The sequence below is a fragment of the Aureococcus anophagefferens genome, assembly GCF_000186865.1.
Source record: "Aureococcus anophagefferens unplaced genomic scaffold AURANscaffold_5, whole genome shotgun sequence".
Lineage (NCBI taxonomy): Eukaryota > Pelagophyceae > Pelagomonadales > Pelagomonadaceae > Aureococcus > Aureococcus anophagefferens.
This window is the reverse complement of record NW_008705565.1, coordinates 1,350,176-1,377,103: the sequence shown is the minus strand read 5'-3', so window position 1 is coordinate 1,377,103 and position 26,928 is coordinate 1,350,176. Positions and strand designations below refer to the sequence as shown.

At 70.6% G+C, this 26,928-nt stretch overlaps 2 protein-coding genes across 2 annotated transcripts; one reads left to right on the top strand and one right to left on the bottom strand.

Moving 5' to 3' along the window:
• Window positions 1-2,836: 2,836 nt before the first annotated feature.
• Window positions 2,837-3,808, bottom strand: AURANDRAFT_62644 (hypothetical protein; the record flags this gene model as incomplete). The annotated part of the gene is made up of 1 exon (XM_009036676.1): window positions 2,837-3,808. One exon carries the CDS (start codon window positions 3,806-3,808, stop codon window positions 2,837-2,839), a length of 972 nt encoding a protein of 323 aa, XP_009034924.1.
• A 183-nt stretch (window positions 3,809-3,991) lies between these two features.
• AURANDRAFT_71165 (hypothetical protein) lies at window positions 3,992-26,928 on the top strand (the record flags this gene model as incomplete). The annotated part of the gene is made up of 9 exons (XM_009036973.1): window positions 3,992-5,025; window positions 5,260-5,962; window positions 6,008-6,061; window positions 6,500-13,020; window positions 13,432-13,615; window positions 16,565-19,885; window positions 20,716-20,838; window positions 21,538-21,628; window positions 23,348-26,928. 9 exons carry the CDS (start codon window positions 3,992-3,994, stop codon window positions 26,881-26,883), a joined length of 15,567 nt encoding a protein of 5,188 aa, XP_009035221.1.

The window sequence follows — 26,928 nt, the reverse complement described above, 5'->3', positions numbered from 1 at the left end:
GGTCCTCGGGCGCTGGTCCCTGGGACCCACCAGCACCATGGAGGCGTCGACGCGCGTGCGCATGACGAACGACGACAGCGTGACGGCCCTCCACTACGCGCCGCCGCGGGGCGCCTGGACCGTGCGGCTCCACGGCGCGCTGCCGCTGGACGTGCGGCGGCGCGCCGCGCGGCTCCTGCGGGGGAACCCGGGCCTGCCCTGGAGCGTCTGGCACGTCGTCATGGGCTTCAGCGTCGTCACGGAGCGGGGCGAGCCGCTCCTCGCGTCCGGCGTCGGCGCGGCGGTCCAGCTCTGGCGGGGCGGCGAGCCCGCGGGCACGCTCCGGGGCCACGCGTCCATCGTGCGCCACGTCGCCTTCTCGGAGACGGGCGCGCTGCTCGCGTCGGCGTCCTACGACAACGCGGTCAAGCTCTGGCGCCGCGTCGACGGCGCCGCGCGGCCCGCGCGGTCGCGGTCGCCGTCGCTGACGCGCGGCGCGCGGCGGGGCTCCGCGGCGCCCCGGGCCTCGGCGCTCGCGTCCTACGGCGCCGCCGCGGACTACCAGCGCGGCGGCGCCGCGCCGCGCGCGCCCTGCGCGGGGCCGGGCGGCGCCTGCGCCGTCTGCGGCGTCGCCGACGGCGAACGCGCGGTCGCGCTGCCGTGCTGCGGCCAGCGGTGCCACCGGGCCTGCCTCGGTGCCTGGCTCGCGTCGGCGCCCGACGCGGGGCCCGCGCCGCCGCCCGTGGAGCGGCCCCGCGCCAAGTCCGTCGCCTTCGAGGACGAGTGCGCGGAGCCCGGCTGGCGCTGCGTCGCGACCGGTGTGGAATTCAAATCTTCAACCCGACTTCAATGTGCGCATATATGCGACAGTTTCGACGCACGCTCTTCGGCTGTGCTTCGAGAACCCGACGAGAGCAATCGATTCGTCCAAAAATCAGCCGAATCGACTTCGATGTGATCGAGCTAGAGAATTCTGAAGTTTCATTCCACACAGGTCGCGACCTTGGCGGACCACGACCGCGAGGTGCTCTGCGTCGCCGTGCGCGGCGACCTCGTGGTCTCCGGGTCCTGGGACGGCCACGTGCGCGCCTTCGCCGTCGGCGCGGCGGAGCGGGGCCACGGGGCCCTCGTCTACGCGCGGTCCGGCGGCTTCGGCGCCGTCCGCGCCGTCGCCTTCGACGCGAAAACGGGCGCGACGTTCGCGTCGGGCTCCGACGACGGCGCCGTGCGCGTCTGGCGCGCCGAGGACGGCGCGGAGGTCGCGCGCCTGGACTGCCACGCGAGCTGGGTCTACGGCGTCGCCTGGAGCCCGCGGGGCGCGCTCGCGTCGTCGTCGCAGGACGAGAGAGTCGCGCTGCACCGGCCGACGCGCGGGACCTGGGAGCGCACCGCGGCGCTCCGCCACGACGCCTGGGTCTACGGCGTCGCCTTCGCGCACGACGGCGCCACGCTCGCGACGGCGAGCGCGAACTACCTCGTCCGCCTCTTCGCCGTCGACGACGACGGCGCCGCGACGCACGTCGCCGACCTCCGGCGCCACGAGGGCATCGTCTACGGCGTCGCCTTCTCCGCCGACGGGGCGACGCTCGCGTCGGGCAGCGTCGACGGCACCATCGTCCTCTGGAAGGCGCCGGACGCGGCGCGGAAGCTAACGAGGGACCCCTAGTGGACCGCAACATGAACCGCATCGTGATCGTGAATGCCGAGTGCGATGTGCTAGCTCCTTGAGTCGTGGCTGATGGTCTGCTAGCTTTGCCTTGCGCCAGTAGTGCTAGCTCTTGCGATTGGCCTTGCGCCCTTGCTAGCTCTGCGATGGGCGCCTGCAACAGCGCCGCTGCCGCGGCGCCGGTGAGCCTCGACATCTATTGGGACGTGGAGAACTGCGGCTGCGCGCGCACGGCGAAGGGCGCCGCGGAGATGCACGCGCGGCTCATGGACTTCGTCACCGGCGCCGCGGGCGCCGGCCACAGCGTCGCGGAGGCGACGGCGCGCGGCGCGCGCACGCTGTCGTTCTACGTGCCCGCGCGGAGCTCGGCCGCGCCGCGGCCCGCGGCGCTGAAAGCGCTCGACACGCTCGGCTGGCGCCACGTCGCCGTGTCGCCCAAGCCCGGCGCCGCGGACCTCGCGATCCAGCGCGACGTCGACGCCATGCTCGCGTCGGCGACGCCACCGCAGCTGCGGCGCCGCGTCGCCGTCTGTGTGGAAATCAAATCTTCAACCCGACTTCAATGTGATCGTATGCGACCGTTTCGACGCAAGCTCTTCTGCCTTGTTTCAAGAACTCGACGAGAGCGATCGATCCGTCCAAAAATCAGCCGAATCGACTTCGATTTGACGGAGCTAGAGAGTTCTGAAGTTTGGTGGGGACCCCCCAAACCAGTGGTTGATTTCCACACAGGTCGTCGTCATCGTCTCCGGCGACAGCGACTTCGCGGCCTGCGTCGTCCGCTGCCGCGCGGCGGGCTGCGTCGTGCTCCTCGCCCACGGCGCGGCGTCGTCGGAGACCTTCCGGGGCCTCGTGCCCGCCGCGCGCCGCGTCGCCTGGGCGTCGCTCGTCAACGGCGACGATTCGGACCCGTCGCCGCCCGACGCGGCGGACGCCGCGCGCGACGCCGCCGCGCCCGATGCGCCCGACGCCGCAGCGCCCGCGCCCGCCGCGCCCGACGCGGCCGTGCCGGACGACGCCGCCGCGCCGGCCGCGAGGACCCGCCGGGGCCGGCGGCGCCGCCGGAGCGCGAGCGAGCCGCCGCTCCTTTTGGACGGCGACTCGTTCTTCGACGCGCGCTGCGGCGGCCGGCGGCCCAAGGCGCCCCCGCCGGATCCGGGCGCGCCCGACCCGACGTATATTTTCCAGTGATTAGCTCCCCGGCCACTTGAGCTTCTTGTAGGAGAACTCGACGCCCGAGCCGTCGTCGAGGACGGCGAAGAGGCCCCACTCGTGGTCGCCGAGCGTGTTCTTCTTGCCGTCGAGGCCGCCCGACGACCACGGTGCGCCGTCGGGCCCCGCCTGGGACCCCTGGGCCACGGCGACGCGCGCGACGCGGCCGAGGACGGACGCGAACTTGCCCGACACGTGCGTCGCGAGGAGCGCGCGGCACTCGGCGGCCGTCAGGCCCACGTCGGGCGCGGCGCGCTTCTTCGCCATGCCGTCCTCGCGCGACGTCCGGAGGTAGTTGCGCATCGCGCTGAAGCACTCGACCGCGTCCTTGGGCGCGTCGTCGCCGCGGCGCCAGGCGAAGTGGAGGAACGCGCGCGTGTGCGCGTCCTCCACCGCGGGCGGCAGGCCGCCGCGGCGCCAGGCGAAGCGGTCCGCGAGGCCGCAGCGCGCGGTGACGTCGGCGAGGTCCTTCGAGAATCGCGCGCGCCACGACGCGACGAGCGGATCCGCGGACCGCGGCTCGCAGCCGCTCAGCGACGCGAAGAACTCGTCGGCGGCGTCGAGCTGCGCCGAGGCCTTGGACTGCTTCGCGGCGCCCCAGTGCTTGACGCCGCCGACGGTCGCGACGCACTTGTGGCCCACGCCCTCCTTGTGCGAGAAGTCGAAGGCGAGGCTTTTGCCCTGGCGGTGCGCGTACTCGCGGAGCAGCGCCGCGCTGTCCGCGAAGTCCATGGGGTCGTGGTCCGCCGTCCGCTTGCGCTTCTTCTGCGCCGGCGGCGCCATGTCGACGTCGGTCGCTGCGTGCTGCGGCGCGGCGAGCTGGCGCGCGGCGGCGAGCGCCATGGCCTCCGTCGCGCAGGGTCGGCTCGTGAAGGTGATGGTGGCGACGTAGGCGCCGTCGATGGCGTCGACGCGCTCGTGTTTGCCGCTGGTGAGGGTGCTGGCCCCCATCTCGTAGACGCGCTCGTTGCTGAGGGTCGTGTCCATGCTCTCCCTGTTGTGGAGAAAAAGTGCAAAAACACCTGTGGCAAAAAACAAAACCTGCTCAACCGCTGCCCCAGCGCCTCGCGTCGCGTCGCGTCCGCAGCGCCCGGCAATATAGCCGTCTCCGCGGACCAGACGCTCATCGGCAATATGGCTGTCTCCGCGGACCAGACGCTCATGGGCGACGCGGCGCCGAGCTCGAAGCTCTCCATGCTCAAGCTCGACGAGGCGAGCGGCGGCGCCGCCGCCAAGCCGAAGATCGTCGAGGTCGGCGAGGACGGCGCCTTCGACATGGAGGCCGCCGCCGCGGCGGCGGAGCCCGAGGCCGAGGCCGAGGAGGAGGAGGCGTCGCTCATGGACCTCATGATGGCGGACGCGTCGACGGATCGGACCGCGCGCGCGGCGAAGCGGAAAGAGGAGGACAAGCGGATGAAGAAGTCCTTCGGCGACGGCATGAAGAAGGGCCTGAAGAAGGGCTTCTTCGACGCCAAGCCCAAGGCCAAGAAGCGGGCGCCGGCGGAGCCCCGGGCGCCGGCGGAGCCCGCGGACCCCGTGACGATCACCGCGCGGCCGCCCGCGGACGACGGCGCGTCGGTCCGCTCCGCGATCCGATCCGAGGTCGCGGCGAACATGGAGGGCTCGTCGCACCCCATGGCCCAGGCGCTCAAGGGCGGCGACTGGGTCACGCCGGAGCTCGTCAAGGCCATGGCCGAGCGGCCCGCGCTCGCGCGCGGCATGGGCGATCCCAGATGCCAGGCGGCGCTCGAGGCGCTCCGCAAGGACCCCAAGGCCGGCGCGAAGCAGTTCGACGACGACCCGGAGCTCAAGCAGTTCCTGACCGACTTCTGCGAGGTCATGGGCGGCCACTTCGAGAAGCTCGGCGCGGCCGCGCCGCCGCCGCCGCCCACGGCCGACGAGAAGGAGCAGCTCGGGCCCCTCGCCGCCAAGGTCGTCGAGGACGCCGCCAAGGGCCAGGGGCCCGCGCCGGCGAAGACGCCCGAGGAGATCAAGCAGGTCGACGACGTCCTCAACAACGCCGCGCTCCGCGACCTCCTCATGGACCCGAAGACGCAGCTCCTCATGCAGCGCTGCGCCGACCCCCGCGAGTTCCAGCGCGCCATGATGAACCCGGACGAGCGCGCCATCATCCGCAAGCTCGCCGACGCGGGCCTCGTCAAGCTCGAGTCCTAGCGCGCGCGGCGCCTAATTTTGTACCCCGGTCGCGCCGGCGACGCCGCGCGGGCGGAACGGCCGCGGGTGAGCTCGTGTCTGTAGAGGCGGCTTCTCGCGCGGGTCGCGCTGCGGCGGAGGGGGGCCTTCGGCGGCGAAGGCGGCGCGGCCGGTCGACGGACAGGCCTACGGACAGGTCCGGGAAGTCGGGGCCTTGGCCGCAGGGTCAATCGCCAGTCCACACCTAGGTGTGGAGCGGAGCAGGAGGCCCTGAGCGCGCGCGAGCGGCTTACGACCATGCCGGGCCCCGGGGGCGGCTTCCACGTCGACGTGCGGTGGCTCGGGTCCATGGACCAACCATCGGACGGGGGCAAGCCGCTGCCGTTCAAAAATCAAAAGGCGGACCAGGCCGTGAAGTACTACGCCAAGCGGCTCTTCGACATTCACGGCGATAAACTTCCTGGCAGCGACGCGGGCAAATTCATCAAGGAGGCCGTGGCGTACCGACGACCGCTCGACGGTGACGACGCCGAGGAGGGCGCGGCGGTCGCGCTCGACGACGTCGTCTCGGAGCCGTCGAGTCTGACCTTGCGACCGCGGATCCCCGAGAAGGACGCGGTGCTCATGGTCGCGTACGCGCGCGTGGACGAGGGCGAGGTGTCGCTCCAAGTCCTGCACGAGATGCCCGTGACCGCGTGCGACGCTCTGAGCTGCCTCGATATCGCGAAGCAATTCGCGCCGGACGATACGCCGCGTGAGGACCTGGATTTTTTCGTCGCGGCGGGATACAGCGACCAGGACGTCAAGCTTGTTAAGACGACGCTCGCAGATGACTACCTGGCCGATCGCTTCGTCCGCGTGGAGGCATCCGCGAGCGTCTCCGAGGTCGTCGAGCCGCGGCGCGGCCGGCGCCACGCGCACGTGCTCCTCTTCGAGCAGCCCTGTGTGCATGTGCGCGTTAAGTTATTGCAGGACGGCGTGAAGTTTGATGTGCAGACTTATATTTACGCGCCGGAAGAGCTCGTCGGCGCCGAGTGCGCCACGTACTTTGTGCGTATGATGGACCAAGTCTTGAAAGATGCCAACACCCTTGATGATCCTACTCGAATCGGTGTCCTACGCCATTTGCCTGAGAAGCTCTTCAAACTGGAGTCGATCGGAGACCTGAAGGCGTACTCCGAGCTCGAGACTCGGCGAGGCGTCCGCGGCCCGCGCACCTTGCAGCCGCTGTCCTCTCCTTTCATTCTGAATGGGTCCAGTGATCTGCAAGGCGCCGCGCTGCTCCTGACCCTCGAATTCCAGGGTCCCAGTCCATTCTACAAGTCGCTTTTTGGCTCCGCTCTCGACCCGGAGGCGCTCGACGGACGCGATGACCGCATCGGCAGCCTCGCCGTGCTGATTAGTGACGATGTCGGGGGGATGCCATCAACTTGTACGGCATCATTGAGCCGCGCGTGCCTGGAGGAATCTTTCGGAGGCATCGCGCAGGCCGTGCTCAAACAAAAGACGAACCAGTCCGTCAAGCTATCGGGACCCGCGCGACTCTGGACCGCGCCGAATGAAGCCGCGATGCATCATTTTGTGCGCATCGGCGATTTCCAGACGCTGGACGACGACGACCCTTCTCTCACGACCGTGCAGCTGTCCGATCGCGTGCGAGACGCCGTGCCGACGTCCGGGCCCGCGGGCCATCATTGCCTCGAGGTGAAACTGCCCGGCCGCATGCTCCCGCACACGCTCATCGAAGTCACTGTGCGGGACCTGAGCGGCACCTCGGTCGTCGATGCCAATCCTACGATGGCCACGCGGACGGCGGACGCGCTCGACAAATCGGCCCTCGAGCTCCTGGAGATCTGGCTGAACTTGAGCGAAGAATCCGAGCGGAACGGGCCCGCCGAGCCGAGCCTGGCCGTCGAGCTCCTGCGCCGCCTCATGAATCCCGGCCTCAGCGGCGCGCTGCTCCCGCAGCTCGCGATCACGGTCGCGACCGACGGCGGCGCGCCCGCCGTCGTCGGCGACGCCGCGGCTCCGATCAAGGTCGCGGACGACTCCCAAGTCTCCCGTCGATTCCACTTCGTGCTCACGTGCGACGTCAACGCCGTGCGGCACGACGGCGCGGGCGCGCGGCGATGCCTGCTCATGGTGTGCGTCGGCCCGCGGGGGTCGGTCGCGACCAAGTTCTTCGACGTCGACGACGCGCTCCTGGCGACGTCGCAGGTCGACCTCGCGCTGCGAACCTTGGAAGAGGCCGCGGGAGGCGCGACGACCCTCCGACCCGAGGATGTCCTGAAGAACTCCGTGTTTCGCGTGTCCGACAAGTTCGCGGACGAGCGCGACGCGGCCGCCCGCCGGACGCTCGCGACCCAGTTGACCGAGCTCAAGGGGCCGTGCATCGCGGGGTCGAAGCTGACGTTCTCGAGCGGCTCCCTGCGCGACGCGATGCGAGGGTTCCCCGAGCGCTCGAGCTTCCTCATCTGCAACGCGGCGTGTTTCGCGCACGCGCGACCCGGGAGCACGTGCGTGACCGTGTCGGTCGTCAACGGCGACGACGAGCCCGCGCTGCGGCGAACCGAATGCATCACGATCGCGAGCTCCCCGAAGCTCCCCTTCCCCGCGCTTTTGGCCAAAGCTGCGACGAAAGCGCTCGCCGAGGGCACGTACGCGAACACGAAGAACCCGCGCGACGGCGGCAACGCTCGATACAAAGAGCTGATGAGCTGGAGCTTGTTGCACACGACGGAGATCTATGCATCGTGTAATGGCGAGCCCGCGCGTCTTGTCAAGTATTCGGACACCGTCCAGGAAGCCGCGTGGCGTCTCGGCGCTCCGGTCTGCGACGTCCGCCTCACGGTCGTCATGCGGAGCCTCGGGCGCCGCGACGCGCCCGCGTCCGAGGCCGAGGCGTATTGGCTGCGCCCGGAGCTGCCCCCGCTCGTGGACGCGTGCTGGGCGGCCGTGGCCACCGGCACTGTGACGGCCGAGTCGGAGCGGGCGCTCAAGCGGCTGCAGGTCGTCGCGAGGAGCTTCGGCAACGACTACCTCAAGAAGCAGCTCGCGTGGCTCGACATGTCCAAGGCGCTCGGCACCTTCCCCCAGCCCGCGTCGGTGACCGCGCTGGAGTACTTTGGCACGAGCATCGAGGCGCTCACCCTGACGGACGCGTCGTCCCTCGAATCGTCGCGCTTCCGCGACACTCTGGCGGAGAGCTACCCGCGCGCGCGCGACGAGCTCGCGGCCTTCGACGCGCTGAAGATCCTGCAGCTGAAGCGCATCTGTCAGTGGGTGCGGTCCTACGCCGACCACGCGAACGCGGTCGGCGCGAAGCCACTCCAGCAAGAGAGCGCTGACTTCATCAATCGGCTCATGCGGGCCGCGCGCGAGCGGCGGAGCCCGCAGATGGGCTCGCACGCGCACCTCGCCGTCGCGTACCTGCTCTTCACGTACTGGCTGCTCGAGGGCGGCGGGAAGTTGATTCAGATGTTCGGCCTCACCATGAAGCTCCAGGAGAGCGTGGTCCAGGACGACGAGGAGCTCGCGAATTGCCTGTCGCACACGATCCTGTGCGAGCACGACTTTCGCGATTACGACGAGGGCTCCGGCGCCGACGCGCGACGCGCGCTCGAGGATCTCGCGTTCCTCTGGGTGGCCAAGGCCCCGAAAGCCGTGCCGCACCTCGACGCGGCGGCGGCGGCCGGCAACGCGTTCGCAGCCGCGGTCCTCGCGCGGCTGCGCGCGGGCCACCCTTCAAAAAAGCTCGCGCGCAAGTACGACCTCACGACGTTCGGCGTCAAGTTCCTCGAGCTCTTGCCGCCGGGTCTCCAGGGCCTCGAGCAGGCCATCTCGAAGTACCCGGTGCCGGAGCTCCGCGAGTCGGGCCGGTCGCGCGCGCCGGGCCGCGCGGAGGCGTCGGCGTCGCGATCCCAGAAGGACATCGACGCGGAGCGCGCGGAGGCGTCCGCGAGCTTCGACGTGCCGGCCCAGGGCGCGGGCGGCGGTCACGCGGCGAAGAAGAAGAAGCCGAAGAAGACGAAGAAGAAGAAGGCGAAGGCGAAGGAGGCCATGAGCTCCGCGCGCGAGGACATCGAGGAGACGTCCCGGCGCGATGCGGCGCCCGTCGCCGCGCGCGGCGCCGACGGGGTCGCGTCGAGCGATTCGGATTCGGATTCCGACGCGAGTCTTACGACGTCGCCGGCGCTGGAGTCGCCCGTGGCCCCCTCGGAGCCCTTCGGGGCCGCCGCGGACGGCGACGACTTCGACGACTGGGTCGACGTGGCCGCGCCGCGCCGCGGCAAGGGCGGCGCCAAGCGCATCGAGGCCACGCCGCCGGCCGCGCCGCCGCCGGGCGCGCCGTCGCCGCCGCCGTCGCCGTCCGCCGCCGAGGCGGACGAAGCGGCCGAGCGCGCCGTCGCGGAGGCGTCGCGGCGCGCCGCCGAGGCGGAAATATCGCGCCGCGCCGCCGAGGCGGAGGAAGCGCGCCGCGCCGCCGACGCCGACGAGGCGGCCGAGCGCGCGTACGCGGAGGAGTCGCGGCGCGCCGCCGCGGCCGCGGAGTCGCGGCGCGCCGCCGAGGCGGCGGCGAGGAGCCTCGAGCGCGCGGAGGCCGAGGAGGCCGCGCGGAAGGAGGCGGAGCGGCGGCGGCTCGAGGGCGAGTCCGAGGCGCTCGCGCGACGCCTCGCGGCCGAGGAGCAGCGCGCGTCGCGGCCGTCGGCGCCGCCGGGCCGCGGCCCGGCGCCCCGGGTCGCGGCGGCGCCGGCGGCCCCGGCGCCGCGGCCCCGCGCCGCTCCGCGCCGGACGACGTCCGCCTTCGACGCGCCCGTGTCCAAGGCCGAGCTCCAGCGGCGTCTCGAGGCCTTCGCCGACGCCGAGGGCCTCGACGACGGCTGCCGCGCGGCGCTCGAGCGCTACGCGGCGCGGGACGCCGACGGCTGCGTGCGCTTCCTGCGTGCGGCGCCCGGCGACGTCGGCAGGGTTCCGGTCGACGAACGGAGCGCCTTCGTCATGAGCGCCATCAAGGCCGAGTACCTGCTCGCGGCGTCCGCGAGCGAGCTCGGGGCCCTCGCGCCCGAGCTCCGGCGCGTCGCCGACGCGCTCGCGCTCACGTCCAACGTCGCCAGGGCGCTCAAGCCTCTCAGCCGCGTCGACCAGCGCCGCGTCGCGGAGCGCCTCGCAGACCCGGGGGGGCTGCTGTTCGGCACGCTCTCCCGCAACGGCTGGATCCTCGCCGATCTCAAGAACGGGAAGACGGGCAATCTCCTGCAGGAGAAGCTCTGGCGTCCGTCGGTCGACGCGGCGCTCGTCGCCGCCCTCGACGGCCGCCGCTTATCGAACCACTGCTACCGGGCGCTCCGAGATCTCGACCCCGAGCGCCAGGCCCTCTGCGCGCTGGCCCTCGAGTCCGCGGACTTGTCCACAATCAAGGACGTGAGCGGCTACATCGAGAAGGGCCTCGAGAAGGGCACGCTCCTGCGCAAGGGCCACGAGCTCGTGGCCGCGCGACCGCGCGAGGCGCCGCCGTCGCCGCCGCGTCGCGCCGCGCCGCCGCCGCCGCCGCCCGCCGCCTCGGCGCCGCCGGCCTCGGCCCGGGCCGCGCCGCGCCGCGAGCCGGCGCCGGCCGCGCCGCCGCCGGTCGAGGCCCGGCTCGAGCCCGCCGTCGTGCCGCCGCGCGAGCCCGCGCCGGCGTCGCCCTGGCCGCACATCGCCCGGCCCGAGCCCGCCGCCGCGCCGCCGCCCCGCGCCGCTCCGCGCCGGACGACGTCCGCCTTCGACGCGCCCGTGTCCAAGGCCGAGGTCCAGCGGCGCGCCAAGGCCTTCGCCGACGCTGAGGGCCTCGATGACGGCTGCCGCGCGGCGCTCGAGCGCTACGCGGCGCGGCACGCCGACGGCTGCGTGCGCTTTTTGCGGGCCGCGCCCGGCGAGATCGGCAACGTTCCGGTCGACGAACGGAGCTCCTGGGTGTCACAGCACGCCGCCAAGAGCACATTTCTGCTCGCGGCGTCCGCGAGCCAGCTCGAGGCCCTCGCGCCCGAGCTCCGGCGCGTCGCCGACGCGCTCGCGCTCACGTCCGACGTCGCCAAGGCGCTGAAAAAGCTCAGCCTCGATCAGCAGCGCCGCGCCGCGGAGCGCCTCGCGGACCCGGGGGGCGTTCTGTTCGGCGTGCTCAACCGCAACGGCCGCATACTCATCGATCTCAAGAAACGGGAGATGGCCGATCTCCTGCGGGACAATCTCGGGCGGCCGTCCGTCGACGCGGCGCTCGTCGCGGCCCTCGACGGCCGCCGCTTATCGAAGGACTGCTACCGGGCGCTCCGAGATCTCGACCCCGAGCGCCAGGCCCTCTGCGCGGCGGCGCTCGAGTCCGCGGACTTGTCCACAATCAAGGACGTGAGCGGCTACATCGAGACGGGCCTCGAGAAGGGCACGCTCCTTCGCGAGGGCCACGAGCTCGTGGCCGCGCGACCGCGCGAGGCGCCGCCGTCGCCGCCGCGCGTCGCCGCCGCGCCGCCGCCCGCCGCCTGGGCGCCGTCGGCCTCGGCCCGGGCCGCTTCGCGCCGCGAGCCGGCGCCGTCGTCCTCTGCGGCGCGGCCCGAGCCCGCCGCCGCGCCGCCGCCGCTCGCCGCGCCGCGCGAGCCCGCGCCGGCGTCGCCCTGGCCGCGCATCGCCCGGCCGTCGCCGCCGCGGTCGCCGCGGTCGCCGCCGCCGTCGCCGCCGCGCGGAGGCGGCGACGTCGAATCGCTCCTCGATGCGATCGTGCGGCCTCTTCTCTCCCCGGCGCCGCCGCCGGCCTCGGCCTGGCTTGAGCCCGCGGCGGCCGCACCCTCGACGCGCGAGGAGCCGCCGCGGTCGCCTTCGCCGACGCCGCCCGACGACGTGCCGCCGCTTCTCGACCAGCCCGCGTCCGCGTGGGGCCCGCCGCCGAGCGTCGCGGCCTCCGGCGTCGCGGCCTCGCCCTGGGACTGGCCCGCGGCGGGAGCGGCGGCGCCGCCGCCGCCGGCCTTCGACGGCGCCTACGACGACGACGACGACTTTGTGGTGCCCGAGGGCCTCGTCGACGTCGAGCGGCGGAGCAACTGCTCCCTCGACGCCATCGTCGCCGTGCTCCACCGCTGCGCGACCTTCCGGCGCGAATTTAGCAGCCCGCGGTCCCCGAGCGGCGTCATCGGCGTCACGCCCGGGGCCGCCCGCGACGACCACGTGCGTGTGCTCGACGCGCTCGAGGTGGCGCTGACCACCGTCGACGACCACCACGACGAGGCCCTGGACGCGGCCATCGACGGCCTGCGCGTCGCGCTCGGCGCCGTCGAGGGCGGCCGCGGCGACCTCTCGACGAGCGGCGCGCACCTCGACGTCGCCGAGGTCTTCGAGGCGCTGCTCGAGTCGCTCCTCGCGTGCCAGGGCACGCGCGCCGCGGACGCGGCCTACGCGTTCCGCGCGTTGGGCGTGCTCAGCGACGCGCCCTGCGCGGCCTGCGGGGCCAAGGCGACGACGACGCCCCGCGACTTCGAGGACCTCGCGCGCGCGGCGACGGCGTTCACGATCGCCGACGCCGCGCGGCGCGGCGCGAGCCTGGAATCCGCCTTCCGCGACGCGCACGCGGCCTGCTCCAAGTCCTGCGACCACTGCAAGGCGCCGGGCTCCGTCGACGTCGTCATCGACATCGGCCAGGTCCCGCGCGCGCTCGCGCTGTCCGTCGCGTGGTTCACGTCGACGCCCGAGCCCGCCGACGTCGAGGGCGTGCTCCGCCTCGCGCACGCGCCGCTCGACGGCGCCGGCATCTTCCGCGAGCCCAAACCCGGCGCGAAGCCGGCGCGCCGCCTCGGCCTCTTCGCCGTCGTCGTCTTCCAGGACGCGCACTACACGGCCCTCGTCCGCGACAAGCGCGCGGACGCGTGGACGTGGTACGACCGCCGCGACGTCACGCTCGTCGGCTCCTTCGAGAGCGTCGTGGCCAAGTGCCGCAACGACGGCGGCGCGCCGCTCTGCCCCTACCTCCTCTTCTACGACGCGCCCGCGTGACGCGCCTCGGCCCCCGGGTCGTCCGTTTTTTAAAACATCGCTCGAGCTCCAGCTTCTCTATCGGAGGTCGCTCCGCGCACTCCTACGACGAGGAACGTCGTCGCGACTCCTCGGGGACGCGTGCGCCGCGGCGCCATCGGCGAGGCCCGCTTGGGCCCAGGGCGTGTTGAGCTCGAGGTCACAGGGAGCACCGAAGTGCTCGAGCTGAAGTCCGAGACCATGCCGGGGTCGGGGGGCGCTTTCGACGTCGAGGTGCAGTGGCTCGGGGACGACGAGGATCCGCTAGACGACGAGCTTCTCGAGCGCTTGACATCGAGCGTGCACTCGGGTCGCACGGTCCAGTCCTTTGCGGACGCCCTCTTCGAGAAGCACGGCGCCAAGTTGAATCTATCCGGCGACGCACAGAGCCTGAGCGACACGATCGTCGCGTACCGCGAGTCGTTGGACATCGACGACGACGAGGAGGCCGCGCCCGTCGAGCTCGACGACGTCGTCGCGGAGTCGTCGCTCCTGACTTTCCGACCGCGCGTCCCGGACGCTGACGCGGTCCTTTTCGTCGCGTACGCGCTCGCGGAGAAGGGCGCCGTGAAGGTTCACCTCCTGCGCGAGATGTCCGTGGCCGAGATCGCCCCGGGCACCTGCGGCGAACTCGCGACGACGCTCGCGCCGGGCCGAGCGCACGATCCTCGCGACCTGGATTTTTTCGCCGCGTCGGAGTACAGCGCCCGCGCCGAGGATCGGGGTTCCATCCACACCTCCCTCGGTTCGGACTACAAGGCCGGTCTGGATCGCTACGTCCGCGTGGACGGCTCCGCGAGCGTCTCCGAGGTCGTCGAGGCGCGTCGCGGCCGGCGCGCGTGCCACGTGCTGCTCTTCGAGTCAGCCCGTATGCGCCTGCGCGTAGTGGCTATCCAGCCTGGCGCCGAAGACGTTGCACTGGAGTTGCCGCCTCGGCAGCCCGACGAGGTCGTCGGCGCCAAGTGCGTGACGTATGTGGCAGAGTCCGTCAGGCTCGCGCTTCTCGACAACGCTGCTGATGCAGCGATCCCGGCGACGTCTCTGACCGACCTGCAAGGCGTGCTGCTGGACCTCGAGAGCGACGGCTATCTGACGGCGTACTCCGAGCTCGAGACTCGCGAAGGCGGCCGCGGCCCGCGTTCTCCGCTGCGGCTGTCCGCTCCCGTCGTCCCGGATCCGCGCGACGATCTCTGCGGCGCCCAGTGCTTCATTCACGTCGAGATTGAGCGAGGCGAAAAATCGTGGCTCGTGGTGCTCATGGAGAAACTCAAGGCATGGCAGGAACGGCCGTCGCGAGGCACGCTCAAGATCCAATTCTCTGACGACCTCGGACCCTTACACGACCCGAAGACGATCACGTTGCGAAGCGGCATGATGGGCATGCCATTCAAAGGCATCGCGAAGTTCTCCCTCGCCCGCGCGATCGAGGACGCGAACGTCGTCCGCGACCTTCAGCTTCCGCAGCACGCGAGGCTCTGGACCGCGGTCGAGCGCGGACCGTCGCTGCACGACTTCTTATCTTCGGATGGCTTCAAGTCGCTGCACAAGGACGACCCGTCGCTCCAGGATGTGCTCATGTCCGACTCCATGCTCGACGTCCCGCCGTCGCGAGGCGACCGCGGGCCCGAGAGCGAGTATTGCCTCGAGGTGATCCTGTCCGGTCTTGTGCTCCCGGCGACGGAGGTCCATGTCGTTCTTCGAGTTCAGACCGGCCAACTCTTCGAACCTCCTAACTGCATGGTGACGCGCGAGAAACAGCATCTCGACGGCTCCGTCTTCGACCTCCTCGAGAACTGGCTGGAGGTGAACGGGCCCGCCGAAAAGTCGCGGGACGCGACAGTCCACGTCGTGAGCTGTCTCCTGAATCCGAGGTCCACGGCGACGTTTCTCCCGCATATGAAGTTTTCGGTCAAGGTCGACAACGATGATGCGATAGACCTCGACGACGACGTGTATCAGGACTTGAAGCTCACAGAGGCCGGAAGGCCGGCCGGGGTCATCGTTGAGCTCATCTACGACTCCAACCAAGGAGCGGGTGCGGAGAAATGCCTGCTCATGCTGTGCGTCGGCCCGAAAGGCTCGATCGCGCGCAAGTTCTTCGACATCGACGACGCGCTTCTGGAGACGACCCAGGCGGAGCTCGCATGTCGCACTCTCGGGGCAGCTCGTGGGAACCTCCGTGTAGAAGACGTCGTGCAGCATTCAATCTTCCGCATGTCCGCGCACTACGCGGACGCGCGCGCGCCGATCGACCGTAAAAACGTCGCGTCGGGCTTGGAAAATCACAATGGCTCATCGGAATTACTCAAGGGCGCCAAGCTCACGCTCGCGAGCGACACTCTCCGCGAGGCGATGGAGGTTGTTCCCAGGAACTCACGCTTCATCGTGTGCCACGCGAGTCACGCCGCGCCGAGTCGGTCCCCGGAATTGTTCGCGACCGTGTCGGTCGTCAACGGCCGCGGCGACTCCATCCTGCAGCACGCTGGAGTCCATCTCGTCGCTTCCGCGCGAAACCAAGGCTTTGGGAGTTTACTCATAGCTGCCGCGAACTGGACTCTACAAAAACGATTCTACTATCGATCCAAGCGTACGCAAGATGAAATTCAACCGCACCTTCGGCAACTTATAAATTGGGTCCTGGACCCGGCGAGCGAGCGATCCGCGTCTTGCAACGGCGAGCCCATGCGCTCTATCGGCATAAATGATGGCATCGAGGAGGCGGCGGCGCGTCTCGGCACTCAGGTCTACGACGTTCGCCTCGAGATCGTCGTGCATTGCGTTGGACCGAGCGACGCGCCCGCCTCGGAGGCGGAGAGATTTTGGCTCTGCCCAGAGATCCCCCCACTCGTGCGCGTGTGCTGGGCCGCGCTGGCTGACGGCGTCGCGACGGATGAGTCTGAGCGTGCGACGAAGAAGCTCGGCGTCCTCGCGCGTATCGGAAATCCGTACGCGGAGGCGCAGCTCAAGTGGTTCGAGGTGTCGCGAGCCCTCGGCACTTTCCCTCGGCCGGACTCACTGAAAGCGCGGCGCTACCGTGATATGTGCCTTGAGACTCTCACAAACGATAGCTTTTCGGTGGTCCAAGATTCTACGATCTTGGCGACGATTCTCGAAAGCTACCCGCGCCGAGATCTGGTTTCTGCCTTCGACGCGGTACACATTCTGCGATTGAAGCGGATGTGCTCACTGATTCAGTCCAGCGTCGACGCTGTAAAATCCAAAGAGAGTAATGACCAATGCTGCAAAATGATCGGTGAGTTCTCGTATTACGCTCGCACGACTCTCGTCCCTCAAGACATGCGTACGCATCCGCACCTCGCCGTCGCACATCTGCTTTTTGCATTTTCGCTGCTCGATGGCGATGGCAAGCGTCTGACGATGTTTGGCATTCCGGTGAACTTCGCCAAGGCACCGCTGGTTCCCGACGACGACAAAGACGTCGCGTTTTGTCTCTCGCGCGCGATCCTCCCAAAGCACGACTTTAGCGACTACGACGCGGACTCCGAAGCTCGCGTGCGACAGGCTCTTGAAGATCTGTCGGTGCTCTGGATGGGAAAGAATCCGTCGTCTGAGAAGCACCTCGAAGCCGCGGCGGCGGCCGGCAACGCGTTCGCGGCGGCGGTCGTCGAGCGGCTGCGCGCGGGTCCCCCGTCGCGAAAGCTGGCGCGCAAGTACGACCTCACCGCGTTCGGCGCGCCGTTCCTCGAGCTGTTGCCCCGGGGCCTCCGGGACCTCGAGCAGGTCATCTCGAAGTATCCGGTGGCGCAGCGGAAAATTCGGGGCCCGGATCGCGCGCTGGAGGCGTCGCGCAACGAGGACGCGCCGCGCGAGGAGGAGGCGCCGCGGTCCAAGGCGGAGGTCGACAAGGAGATTGAGGAGGCCATGGACAAGCTCGAGGACGTCTTCGTGGACGCCGTCGCCCCCGCTCCCGCGAGCAAGAAGAACGCGAAGAAGAAGGCGAAGAAGAAGGCCAAGGCCAAGGAGGCGAAGGCCGAGGAGACGAGCGTGGCCGCGCGCGACGCCCACGGCAGCGCGTCGATCGCGCACTCGGACTCGGACGAATCGTTCAAGTCGGCGCTGTGTGAGACGCCCAAGGCGCGATCGCCCGCGGCGCCTCCTTCGGAGCCGCTAGTGGCGCCCGCGGACGGCGCCGATTCCGACGACTGGGTCGACGTGTCTGCGGCGCGGCGCGGCAAGGGCGCCGCCAAGCGCGTCGAGTCCTCGCCGCCGCCGCCTACGCCGCCGCCGCCGCCGCGAGTGCCGTCGCCGCCGCCGCCGCCGTCGCCGTCGTCGCCCGGCGCCGATGGGCTCCTGCCGGCCCTGAAGCGCTTTGTCGAGACGCACAGTGTCGACGACACCGCGTGCATCCTCGACGAGACGGACGCCATCCAGCGCGCGCTTCTCGAGCGGCTAGAGAAGCTCGAGGCGACGGCCGGCGACGTCGGCGACTGGTCGGCGGTTGTTGCCGACTTCCTCGAGGAGACGCGCGAGAACGAGGCGAACGAGCGCGCCTTCGCGGAGGAGGCGCAGGGCGTCGTCGACCCCGAGGAGGAGTGGCGCGCGAGCTTCGAGCGCGAGGAGAGCGAGCGGCGCCTCGCGCGCGCGGAGGCGGAGGCCGCCGATCGCCTGCGGGCGGAGGAGCGGCGGCTCGAGGGCGAGTCCGAGGCGCTCGCGCGGCAACTAGACGCCGAGGACCGCCGCGAGGCGGCGGCGCGGCAGGCGGCGGCGGCGGGCCGCGGGCCCAGGTCCTGGGGCGCGGCGCCCGCGCCGGCGCCGCGGCCCCGCGCCGCTCCGCGCCAGGCGACGTCCGCCTTCGACCGCGTGCCCAAGGCCGAGCTCCAGCGCCGCGTCAAGGCCTTCGTCGACGCCCAGGGCGTCGACGGCAAGTGCCGTAGGGCGCTCGAGGCCTACGCGGTCCGGGACGCCGACGCCTGCGTGCGCTTCCTGCGGGCCGCGCCCGGCGACCTCGGCAGCGTCGACGACCAGAACGCCTACGTGCTGAGCGCCATCCACGGCAAGTTCTTACTCGCGGCGTCCGCGAGCGAGCTCAAGGCCCTCGCGCCCGAGCTGCGGGACATCGTCGACGCGCTCGCGCTCACGTCCGACGTCGCCAAGGCGCTCAGACAGCTCAGCCTCGCTCAGCAGCGCCGCGCCGCGGAGCGCCTCGCGGATCCGGGCGTCATGTTCGGCGTCCTCGCGCGCAACGCCTTCATACTCGCCGAGCTGAAGAAGCAGAAGCAGGGCTGCCTCCTGCGGGACGGCCACGGGGCCTCCGTCGACGCGGACCTCGTCGCGGCCCTCGACGGGCTCCGCCTCTCCAAGCGCTGCTACCGAAAGCTCCGAGACCTCAATCCGAAAGGCCAAGGTTTTTGCGCGCTGGCCCTCGAATCCGCGGACTTGTCCACAATCACGGACGTGAGCGGCTACGTCGAGAAGGGCCTCGAGAAGGGCACGCTCCTGCGCAGGGGCCGAGAGCTCATGGACGCGCGGCCGCGCGAGGCGCCGCGGTCGCCGCCGCGGCGCGGCGCGCCGGCGCCGGCGCCCGTCGCCGCGCCGCCAGTCTCGGCCTGGGGTGCGCCGCGCAGCGAGCCGGCGCCGGCTTCGCCGTGGTCGTCGCTCCCTCCGCCGTCCCCGCAGCGCGGCGACGGCCTCGATCCGATTCCGCCGCCGTCGCCCGCAGCGGCGCCGGCGCCGGTCCCGGCCTGGACCGCGGCGTCGCACGAGCCCGCGCCGGCGCCGCTCTGGTCACGCGAGGACCCGCCCGGGTCGCCGCCGCCGCCGCACGCCGACGTGCCGCCGCTCTTCGCAGCGGCGGGTGCGTGGAGCCCGGAGCCCGAAGCCCCGCGCCCCGGCGACTCGGCTTGGGACTGGCGCGCCGCGGCGCCCGCGCCGGCGCCGGCGCCGGCCTTCGACGGCGCCTACGACGACGACGACGACTTTGTGGTGCCCGAGGGCCTCGTCGACGTCGAGCGGCGGAGCAACTGCTCCCTCGACGCCATCGTCGCCGTGCTCCACCGCTGCGCGACCTTCCGCGGCGCCTTCCGCGATCCACGGACCGTGGTCGGCGTCGCGGGTGACCAGCGCCGGGACCACGCGCGTGTGATCGACGCGCTCGAGGTGGCGCTGTTCGCCGTCGACGATTGCGACGCCGGCGGCGTCGACGCGGCCATCGACGGCCTGCGCGTCGCGCTTGGCGCCGTCGAGGGCGGCCGCGGCGACCTCTCGACGAGCGGCGCGCACCTCGACGTCGCCGAGGTCTTCGAGGCGCTGCTCGAGTCGCTCCTCGCCTGCAAGGGCACGCGCGCGGCCAAGGCCGCGCGGGCGTTCCGCGCGTCGGGCCTGATCAGCGACGCGCCCTGCGCGGCCTGCGGGGCCAAGGCGACGACGACGCCCCGCGACTTCGAGGACCTCGCGCGCGCGGCGACGGCGTTCACGCTCGCCGACGCCGCGCGGCGCGGCGCGAGCCTGGAGTCCGCCTTCCGCGACGCGCACGCGGCCTGCGCCAAGTCCTGCGACCACTGCAAGGCGCCGGGCTCCGTCGACGTCCTCGTGGCCATCCACGATATTCCGAAAGCGCTCGCGCTGTCCGTCGCTTGGTTCACGTCGACGCCCGAGCCCGCCGACGTCGAGGGCGTGCTCCGCCTCGCGCACAAGCCGCTCGACGGCGCCGGCGTCTTCGACGAGCCCAAACCCGGCGCGAAGCCGGCGCGCCGCCTCGGCCTCTTCGCCGTCGTCGTCTTCCAGGACGCGCACTACACGGCCCTCGTCCGCGACAAGCGCGCGGACGCGTGGACGTGGTACGACCGCCGCGACGTCACGCTCGTCGGCTCCTTCGAGAGCATGGTTGCCAAGTGCCGCAACGACGGCGGCGCGCCGCTCTGCCCCTACCTCCTCTTTTACGACGCGCCCGCGTGACCTCCTCGCCCGATTCCCGGGGTCGCGGTTTTTCTAACATCGCTCGAGCTCCGACCTTCGAAGGTCTGGCCACCGTAGAACCCTCTCGGGAGGACTCCTCCGGGGAAGGCCTTGGGAAGGCGTTCGGGAGACGTCTGGCCGTCCCTCGAGGTGGCTGTGGCGTCGGGTCGCCGAACCGCGCGCAGCAGGACAGCGGCGCTCTTGCTCGAGTCGCGCGCAGTTCTACCATGCCGGGGTCGGGGGGCGACTTCGACGTCGGGGTGCAGTGGCTCGGGGCCGATGAGGATGTGCTAACCGACGGGCTTCTCGACCGTTTGACGTCGCACGTGCGTTCGGGTCGCACGGTCCAGTCCTTTGCAGACGCGCTCTTCGAGAAGCACGGCGACCAGATCAATTTGTCCGGCGACAACCTGCGCGACAAGATCGTGGCGTACCGAGAGCCGCTCGACAGCGACGACGAGTTGGACTCCGTGCCCGTCGAGCTCGACGACGTCGTCACCGAGACGTCGCTATTCATTTTACGACCGCGAATCCCCGAGGCGGACGCGCGGCTGCTTGTCATGCATGCGCGCTTGCACGAGGAGACGACACGCTTCGACGTGCTTGGTTTGATCAGCGCCCAACGGGCGGGCGATTCTAATTCCAACTGCTACGAGCTTGCGATCCATCTCGCACGGAAGAAGGACGCGACACGGTCGCTGACCGAGCTAGGCGCTCAGGACCTGGATTTTTTCGTCGCGTCGGAGTACAGCGCCCAGGCTACGGAGTCACTTATGCCGGCGCTCGAGCGCGACTACCACGGGGGTCTCCTCGAGCGCGTGAATGCTTTAGCGAGCATCTCCGAGGTCGTCGACCCGCGCCGCGGCCGGCGCAAATGCCACGTACTCCTTGTCGAGCGGCCTCAGGTCCGCCTGCGAATTGAGGTGACCCAGCCCGGGGTCCAAACAGAGGAGCTGAGCCTCCACGTGTCGCCCGAGTCGTTCGTCAACACGAAGTGCGGCGCGCACTTGGCGACTCTGATCACCCGCAAGCTGCTGTCCAACATTCCGCCCGAGCATCTCCCCGGCCTCGTGCCCCACCTCCTTGATGTGCTCGGCGACTTAGAGTCGGACGGAATTCTACGAGTGTACTCCGAGCTCGAGACTCGTGCGGGAGGTCGTCGTACGCGCTCTTTGCAGCCGCTCTCCTCTCCTGTCGTCCTGGACGCGTCCGATGATGTCCGTGGCGCCACATGCCACATGCTCGTTGTGGCCAAGAAAGGCGAAAGCTGGCACAAGCTGCTCTCGGACAAACTCGGGAAAAAGATGAAGTCGGAAAGTCACATCTACGTCCAACTTTCAGATGATCTGGGACCGTTGCCGGGAAGACTGTCTGCCTTGTCGCTCATTCCAGCTGTAATGAATGACTCCTTCTACGGCATCGCCAAGTGTTGCCTCGAAGCTAAGGAACTCGGCGCCCTCGCCGACGTGCAGTTCCCGAGTCGCGCCATGCTCTGGAAAGCGCCTAATGCATCCTCGATGGCTGACTTCCTGCGAGGTGGTTGTTTTGACTCCCTGGACCGAAACGATCCATCTTTGAAGGTTGTGCGTATGTCCGAATCCATGGTCGACGTCCTGCCGCCGGGCGATCCCGAGCCTGCGAGCGAGTACTGCCTCGGGGTGACCTTCCCAGGTGAAGCGTTCCAGTACACGAAAGTCTTTGTGTCTGTCCGAGCTTCGAGCGGTCCCATCCCTGATACGCATACGGGCAGAGCTATGATCACGCGCGAGAAGTCGATTCTCAACGGTTCCGCTCTGGCGATCGTCAAGGATTGGCTGGAGGTCATGGAGGATGTGTCCAGCGAGCAGTCATATGAGCCGGGGTTGGAATTGCTGCGGCTCCTCTTCGCGGCTGGCGCTCCCGAAAGCGTCCTCGAGACCGTGCAGTTCGCGGTCGTGGTCGACGATGGAGATCCGATCCGAATCGACGACCTCGATGAGTCCTTGAATCTCGTTAAAAGCGAATCGGCCCCCAGCAAGGTCACCATGGTGCTCATTTACGATTCTCCGGACGCAGACGGCGCAGGAAGCGACCGGTGCCTGCTCATGCTGTGTGTTGGCCCCAAGGGTTCGGTAGCGCGCAAGTTCTTCGAGATCGACGACGCGCTTCTGGAAACGACCCAGGCAGAGCTGGCATGTCGCACCATCGCGGGAGCTCAGGAGGGAGCGCCGGGCCTGCGCGCAGAAGACGTCTTGAAGGGCTCGGTGTTTCGCATCTCCGCGCACTACGCGAAGTTGCGCGAGGCCTCCGAGCGTGAACGCTTCGCTTCCGATTTGGCAGACCAATTTGGCATTTCTGAGAGACTCAAGGGCACCACGCTCACGCTCGCGAACGGTACTCTCCGTGAGGCGTTGCAGCCGCTCAAATCATCGCGCTTCATCGTTTGCCACGTGAGCTGCGCCGCGCAGACCCAGGCCGATCAGGTGCTCATTGCCGTGTCCGTCGTCAGCGGCAGCGGCGACTCCTTGTTTCAGCGCACTGAAGTCCGTCAGGGTCCTATTCGTACGTTCTTCAAGTTACTCCAAAGTTTCGCGGTGTTTGCTCTGCAAGACGGTGCTTACCTGCAATCGAACAGCCTCAAGCAAAGCGAAGAAAATCTAGTGTCGCACCTTCGGCAGCTTCTTGACTGGGCTGAGCAGCCGACGAGCGAGATCTCGGCTTCTTGCAACGGTGAGCCCATGCGCTCTATTTCCCGAGATGCTACCGTCGAGGAGGCGGCGGCTCGTCTTGGCGCTAGAGTCCACGACATTCGCCTCAAGATTGTCGTGCACTGCGTCGGGCCGAGCGACGCGCCCGCCTCTGACGCGGAGAAATTTTGGCTCCGCCCCGAGCTCCCATCCCTTGTGCGCGTGTGCCGGACCGCACTGCTGGACGCCGCTGCGACGGATGAGTCTCGGCGTGCGACGAAGAAGCTCGAGGTCCTCGCGAATCTTGGAAATTCTTACGCGAAGACCCAACTCGCGTGGTTCGAGATATCGCAAGCTCTCGGCACCTTTCCGCGGCCCGAATCGCTGACTGCACGAGGCCACCGTGAAGCGAGCCTGGAGACAATCATGGATGCCAGCAAATTCTTGATTTTCCAAGATTCGTCTATCTGGCAGACGATTGTCGGGAGCTATCCGAGAGCGCGAGAGACGCTCCCTGGTTTAGACGCTATGCACATCCTGCTGTTGAAGCGCCTCTGTGCGCTCGCTCGGTCCTTCTCCGACCGCGCATCCGATGACTTCACCTTGCGTGACGCCATTTGTCGGCTTGGGTCCCTTGCGCGCATCACCCTCGCGAGGCAGGACATGGCGCATCATCCGCACCTCGCCGTCGCGCATCTGCTTTTCACGTACTGGTTGCTCAAAGGCGACGGTCTTAAGATGACCATGTTCGGCGTGCCCACGACATACAAGGCAGCACGGCTGGACGCCGAGGATGACGAAGACGTCGCGCGCACCCTGTCCTTTGCGATCCTCACCGAGCTCGACTTTAGCGACTACGACGCGGACTCCGAAGCTAGCGCGCGACGCGCTATCGAAGATCTGGCGTACCTCTGGGCGGGCGAGGTTCCAAAGGCCGTGCCGCACCTCGAGGCCGCGGCGGCGGCCGGCAACGCGCTCGCGGCCACGGTCGTCGCGCTGCTGGGCGAGCGCCACCCGTCGCAAAAGCTCGCACGCAAGTACGACCTCACGTCGTTCGGCGCGCCGTTCCTCGAGCTGTTGCCCCGGGACCTCCGAGACCTCGAGCAGGTCATCTCGAAGTATCCGGTGGCGCAGCGGAAAGCTCGGGGCCCGGATCGCGCGCCGGAGGCGTCGCGCAAGGAGGACGCGCCGCGCGAGGAGGAGGCGCCGCGGTCCAAGGCGGACGTCGACAAGGAGGTCGAGGAGGCCATGGACAAGCTCGAGGACGTCTTCGTGGACGCCGTCGCCCCCGCTCCCGCGAGCAAGAAGAACGCGAAGAAGAAGGCGAAGAAGAAGGCCAAGGCCAAGGAGGCGAGGAAGGCCGCGGAGACGAGCGGTCCCGCGCGCGAAATCGTCCGCGCCGACGCGAACTCGGACTCGGACGATTCTTTCAAGTCGGCGCTGTGCGACACGCCCACGGCGCAGTCGCCCGTGGCGCGTCCCGCGGAGCCCCCGTTGCTGGCGCCCGCGGACGACGCCGACTCGGAGGACTGGGTCGACGTGTCTGCGGCGCGGCGCGGCAAGGGCCCCGCGAAGCGCGTCGAGGTCCTCCCGCCGCCGCCGCCGCCGCCGCCGCGCGTGCCGTCGCCGCCGCCGCCGCCGTCGCCGCCGTCGCCGGCGGGCGCCGGCGGGCTCCTGCCGGCCCTGAAGCGCTTCGTCGAGACGCACGACGTCGACGGCAGCGCGTGCATCGAGCTCCTCGGTGAGCCAGAGGCCATCCAGCGCGCGCTGCTCGAGCGGCTCGAGGCGCTCGAGGTGACGGACGGCGACGTCGGCGACTGGTCGGCGCGCGTCGCCGACGTCCTCGAGGAGACGCGCGAGACCGAGGCGAACGAGCGCGCCTTCGCGGCCTTTGCGGAGGAGTCGCGGGGCGTCGACGACCCCGACGAGCAGCGCGCCGTCGATCCCGACGAGGAGTGGCGCGCGAGCTTCGAGCGCGAGGAGGCCGAGCGGCGCCTCGCGCGCGCGGAGGCCGAGGCCGCCGAGCGCCTGCGGGCGGAGGAGCGGCGGCTCGAGGGCGAGTCCGAGGCGCTCGCGCGGCAACTCGACGCCGAGGACCGCCGCGAGGCGGCGGCGCGGCAGGCGGCGGCGTCGAACCGCGGGCCCATGTCCCGGGGCGCGGCGCCCGCGTCGGCGCCGCGGCCCCGCGCCGCTCCGCGCGCGGCGACGTCCGCCTTCGATCGCGTGCCCAAGGCCGAGCTACAGCGCCGCGTCAAGGCCTTCGTCGACGCCCAGGGCGTCGACGGCCGATGCCGCAAGGCGCTCGAGGCCTACGCGGTCCGGGACGCCGACGCCTGCGTGCGCTTCCTGCGGGCCGCGCCCGGCGAACTCGGCGAGGTCAAGGACCGGAACGCTTACGTCGAGAAGGCCGTCCGAGAGAAGCATCTGCTCGCGGCGTCCGCGAGCGAGCTTAACGCTCTCACGCCCGAGCTGCGGAGCGTCGCCGACGCGCTCGCTCTCACGTCCGACGTCGCCAAGGTGCTCAAAAAGCTCAGCCTCGCTCAGCAGCGCCGCGCCGCGGAGCGCCTCGCGGACCCGGGCGTCATGTTCGGCGTCCTGCTCCGGAACGCGTTCGTCCTCGCCGAGCTGAAAAAGAAGGAGGGGGGGCGCCTGCTGCGGGATGATCTCGGGAACGGGCGCGTCAACGTGGACCTCGTCGCGGCCGTCGACGGGATCCGCCTTTCCAAGGACTGCTACCATTTGCTCCGAGACCTCAACCGGAAGAAGCAGGCTTTGTGCGCGCTGGCCCTCGCGTCGGCGGACTTCTCGAAGCTCGCGGACCTGAGCGGCTACATCGAGAAGGGCCTCGAGAAGGGCACGCTCCTGCGCAAGGGCCAGGAGCTCATGGACGCGCGGCCGCGCGAGGCGCCGCGGTCGCCGCCGCGGCGCGGCGCGCCGGCGCCGGCGCCCGTCGCGGCGCCGCCGGCCTCGGCCTGGGGCGCGCCGCGCGGCGCGCCGGCGCCGCGGTCGCCGCCGCGGCCGCCCGCGCCGCGCGACGACGTCTTCGATCCGCGTCTCGATCCGATCCTGACGCCGTCGCGCGCCGCGGCGCCGGCGCCGGTCCCGGCCTGGGCCGCGGCGCCGGGCGAGCCCCTGGCGGCGCCGCTCCGGGAGGACCCGCCCGGGCCGCCGCCGGCCGACCTGCCGCCGCTCCTCGACGCGGCGGCTCCGTGGGCGCCCGAGGCCCCGCGCCCCGCCCGGGACTGGCGGGCCGACGCGGCCGCGGCGGCGCCGGCCTTCGACGGCGCCTACGACGACGACGACGACTTTGTGGTGCCCGAGGGCCTCGTCGACGTCGAGCGGCGGAGCAACTGCTCCCTCGACGCCATCGTCGCCGTGCTCCACCGCTGCGCGACCTTCCGCGGCGCCTTCCGCGACCCGCGGGCCCTCGTCGGCGTCGCGAAAGACCGGCGCCAGGACCACTTGCGCGTCGTCGACGCGCTCGACGCGGCGCTGTCCGCCGGCGACGCCGGCGACGTCGACGCGGCCATCGACGGCCTGCGCGTCGCGCTCGGCGCCGTCGAGGGCGGCCGCGGCGACCTCTCGACCAGCGGCGCGCACCTCGACGTCGCCGAGGTCTTCGAGGCGCTGCTCGAGGCGCTCCTCGCCTGCAAGGGCACGCGCGCGGCCGAGGCCGCGCGGGCGTTCCGCGCGTCGGGCCTGATCAGCGACGCGCCCTGTGCGGCCTGCCGGGCCAAGGCGACGACGACGCCCCGCGACTTCGAGGACCTCGCGCGCGCGGCGACGGCGTTTACGCTCGCGGACGCCGCGCGGCGCGGCGACAGCCTCGAGGCCGCGTTCCGCGACGCGCACGCGGCCTGCGCCAAGTCCTGCGACCACTGCAAGGCGCCGGGCTCCATCGACGTCCTCGTGTCCATCCACGATACTCCGAAAGCGCTCGCGCTCTCCGTCGCGTGGTTCACGTCGACGCCCGCGCCCGCCGACGTCGAGGGCGTGCTTCGCCTCGCGCACAAGCCGCTCGACGGCGCCGCCGTCTTCCGCCCGCCCAAGCCCGGCGCGAAGCGCCTCGGCCTCTTCGCCGTCGTCGTCTTCCGGGACGCGCACTACACGGCCCTCGTCCGCGACGAGCGCGCGGACTCGTGGACGTGGCACGACCGCCGCGACGCCACGCCCGTCGGCTCCTTCGAGAGCGTCGTGGCCAAGTGCCGCAACGACGGCGGCGCGCCGCTCTGCCCCTACCTCCTCTTCTTCGACGCGTGATGCCCCTCGGCGACGCGCGAGCGCAACCCTAAAGTGCTTTTCGTT